Here is a 3,755-nt window from a genome sequence, read left to right as displayed (position 1 = left end):
CCAAGCGCCCGGTCCACTCTACTCTACTCTACTCCAGGCAACCTCCGGTCAAATGCAGCCCGAGGGCCCTTCCTCGGTGCTGAGCCATGTGCGCTGACATGACCACCCATTGCTGCGCTGGCTGCATGGACTATGGCGATTCACTGTGACACGACACAGATAAATGAGGTTTGGTTGCTGCATGTGTGCGCGTCTCGCATGGACCTCTGCATAGGAGCAAGCAGGAGGCTGCTCAGCCAGCTGCTCGGCAGGCGCCGCCGGAATCTGCAATCGAGGCGGCAGGTGGGCCCTCATGACTCATGTAGGTCTCATAATCACCCGGCATTTTTACGTTACACACTGCTACCTAGGCTGCGCTATCTCTCGATACGATACCGTTCCTGCCAAGCTTGGATCAGCTCTCGGACACTGCGGAACCAAGCTAGCGAAGAATTCACACTTGATACTGTCCATGGAGTCTATCAGCTGTTCCGCGATAGACGAGCTGCCAGCAGCTGCACTCCGGCACATCGTCGCGCTCTTGGCGCTCTGCCCCGCCGACCCCGCCCACCCTGCATTGGAGCGCCTTCGCGCCCTGCAGGTGGCGTCCCGCGCCCTGCGAGATGCGGTGCGCGCCTATATCGCATCAGTAGCAACACGGATCGAGGGCGGCCAGCCGATCGCGGCGCCGCGCCCCCACCCCTACTCCTCCCTCGCGAGCCTCGCCGCGCTGCAGCACGTCGACATGACTCATCATCAGTCCCTTCCACCTCTACCGGCCAGCAGCGGCGGCAGCGGCGACGTGCCGCGGCATCAACAGGAGACGCGCCGAGCAGTGCGCCGCTTCCTGTGCGGCGCGCGGCCGGCCGCGCCGGCTGCGCCGCTGCCTTCGCCCACGCGAATCGCGACCCTGCGTTTCCTGAAAGTCGGCGCCCTCGCCTTCGCGAAGCTCCCCGCCTCGCCCCTGCTCTCGGCCCTCACCCGGATCTCCCTCTCCCCGGACGACGCCGGCGACGCCTGCGGTGCCGCGCGGCGGCCAAAAGGCGGCCGCGGCCTCCCGGCCCCGCCGTGGAGCACCCTGGACTGGGGCAGCGCGGCGGCGGCGCTGCTGCGGCTGCCGCGGCTCGCTGACGTGGAGTTGAGCGAGGCGCCGCTGGTCAGCAGGGCGCTTGCGCTTGCGCTGCCGCGAATGCCCGCGCTGACGTCACTCGCGCTGCACTGGGCGGCGTTTGATGAGGAGGGTGCAGACGCCCCCACCGCGCGGCGCGCGGCGCAGTGGCTGCCGACCGGCGGCGGCGGCGCGTGCTTTTGGGCGGCCGCGACGCAGCTGCGGGCGCTCTCGCTGCCGGCGGTGGTCTTGGCGGCGTGCGGAGCGAGCGTTGCGCCGCTTACGCGGCTGACAGCCCTGAACGCAAACCTGGGCACCATGACGCCGGCGGCAGCTGCGGGCATCGCCGAGCGCCTGCTGCTGGGCTTCCCACCCGGCCGCGCAGCGCGCTGCCCGCACGCGCCGCCGCCCCCGCCACCGCCGCCGCCGCTGCTGCCGCTCTCGCCGCTGAAGCTGGCGGCGGCGGTGCCGCCGTGGGGCCTGGCGGGACTCCGAGAGCTGGCCGCGATCACGTCGCTGGCCGCGTCCGGCTGCGAGCAGCTGCTCTTTGACGCGCTCTCCGCCCTGCCCCGCCTCCGGTCCCTCGAGCTCGTTGCCGCGTGGGCGGCGCCGCCGCGGCGGCGGCAGTGGTGGCAGGCCGCGCCACAGGAGAACACGGGGGAGGGCGAGGACCTTGCACTGGTGCTCCCGCGCGACGCCTGCGCGTATGCAGGCCTCTCCGGCCTGACGTCCCTCGTCCTGTCTGGCTTCCAGCGCCCCGCGCAGCTGCCGCCGCTCCGCGCGCTGGAGCGGCTCGCGCGCCTGGCGCGGCTGCGGGTCGCGGGCGGGGAGGGGCTCGTTTTCGACGGCCCGGGGTCGAGCGTGTGGCTGGACTCGTTGGGGACACTGCGTTGCCTGAGGGATCTAGACCTCGAGCCTAGGTGAGCTGGAGGTTTCTGGTTGGGGTTTAGACTGGTGGATTTCAGGGCGTCTGGGCTTCTGACTGGGTGGGATTCTAGCAGGGTCACCCTTTTGGTGGGGCGTGACATGTTGGTTGCCCTCTTTTGCTTACTCCTGACCATTTCGTGTGCATGCGTGCACACAGCACCTGCGCATGTGTGTGCGCACATGCACACATGGACACGCACATGCACACACACGCACATGCACACACACGCACGCATACACGCACACACACATACACGCGGAAGCACGCACGCACGCACGCACGCACGCACGCACGCACGCACGCACACACTTCCACTCAACGCCAATTTTGACAACCACACACTAATATTGCACCCCCTGCCTCGTTCCCGGCCTCTACCTGGCTACCCGGTCGCTACCATTGCAGTGCACAGGAGGGGGCACTTGCCCCTTCCCGCCTTGAGTACTACCCACCCCTGCGGTGCTGCGGAGTATGCATGCATCACAACGCCCTCACACGCACAACCATCCCCCCCCCCCCCGCAGCGCCACAACACCCGAGATGTTTGCCAGCCTCGGCCTCCTGTCACGCCTCACGTCCCTGCGCGTCCGCGTGGCCGAGACCTTCACGGGCTGGCGCACCGACGACGACACCTCGTGGCTCGTCGACGCCCTCGGAAACCTCACCAACCTCGTCAGCCTCGATCTGGAGCTGCCCGACCTGATCATCCTCCCGCCCAAGGACTCGCAGTTCCAGTTTCCTGAGAACCTGCAGGGCGGCGGCGCTGACGGCCCGCAGGCGCACCCGATGCGGCGGCTGGCGTCGCTGGCGCGCCTCAGACTCGCCGCGTGCAGCGGCGCGCTCTGGCGCGTGCGCGACGCGCTGCCGGCGCTGGCCGCGAGGTTGGAGCGCCTCGCGATCTCTGAAGTTGCGGAGGAGCGGTGCGGCCACCCCGCGCGCGGCGTCGCGCGGCGGCGCGGGGCGGCGGGCGCCTGCGTGCCGGAGGAGCTACGGGGCACGTCGCGGCTGCGGTGCCTTGAACTGCGCTACGAGGTGTCGCCCCAAGCCTGGCGGGTCCCTGACTGGGTGGCCCAAGAGCTGACATCCCTGGAAACCCTCGTGCTCCCCGCGATTGCGGGCAGTGGCTTCGAGCAGCGGCGCGCGGCCGTCGGCAGCGGCGCCGGCTGGTTTGTTGGTCCAGGCGACGGCGGCGGGGCGGGGCCGGCCGCGTCCGGGGTTTGTCCGGCAGAGCAGGCGGAAGCATGCGAGGCGGGGGGCTTGGATTCGCTCCTGGCAGTCATGGCGCTGCCCAACCTCCGGCGTGTGTTGCTGGACGAGCGGTGCGCGCCCGCCGCGGCGCTGGCAGAGGCGAGGGCCGGGTGGTGGGGGCCGCGCGTTGAGGTGTGGTCGCCGCAGGACGACTGACTGCGCACGCAGGGGCGCAGGACTGCAGCCCTTCGTCGCCGGCCGCTGCAGCTGCAAACGCTGCGGTGTGGCTTACAGCTGAGGGCAAGAGTGCTATTGGCTGCGTGTTGTGTGACTTCAACACATTACAGTCATCCCTCGGTAGTGTGACTTCAACACATTACAGTCATCCCTCGTTACAGTGAACCCCGGTGATGCGAACTTTCTGCCTATTGTGAACGCTTTCAGGGGGCCCGTCCTGCACCAATACAAATCTGACCCCCATCCTCCCGGTAAAGCGAATTGCGAACACCGCCTAATGCGAAGGCCGGGGGGCCTGATCTTTCACAATACCTA

General features: G+C 68.7%; 1 protein-coding gene across 1 annotated transcript; it reads left to right on the top strand.

Moving 5' to 3' along the window:
- Positions 1-451: 451 nt before the first annotated feature.
- On the top strand, positions 452-3,419 carry MNEG_14999 (hypothetical protein; the record flags this gene model as incomplete). Its single annotated transcript, XM_014036530.1, has 2 exons — positions 452-2,007; positions 2,540-3,419. The coding sequence occupies 2 exons, from the start codon at positions 452-454 to the stop codon at positions 3,417-3,419; spliced, it is 2,436 nt and encodes an 811-aa protein (XP_013891984.1).
- Positions 3,420-3,755: the final 336 nt, after the last annotated feature.

This window comes from Monoraphidium neglectum (assembly GCF_000611645.1).
Source record: "Monoraphidium neglectum strain SAG 48.87 unplaced genomic scaffold scaffold04944, whole genome shotgun sequence".
NCBI lineage: Eukaryota > Viridiplantae > Chlorophyta > Chlorophyceae > Sphaeropleales > Selenastraceae > Monoraphidium > Monoraphidium neglectum.
This window is presented reverse-complemented; position numbering and strand designations above follow the sequence as displayed.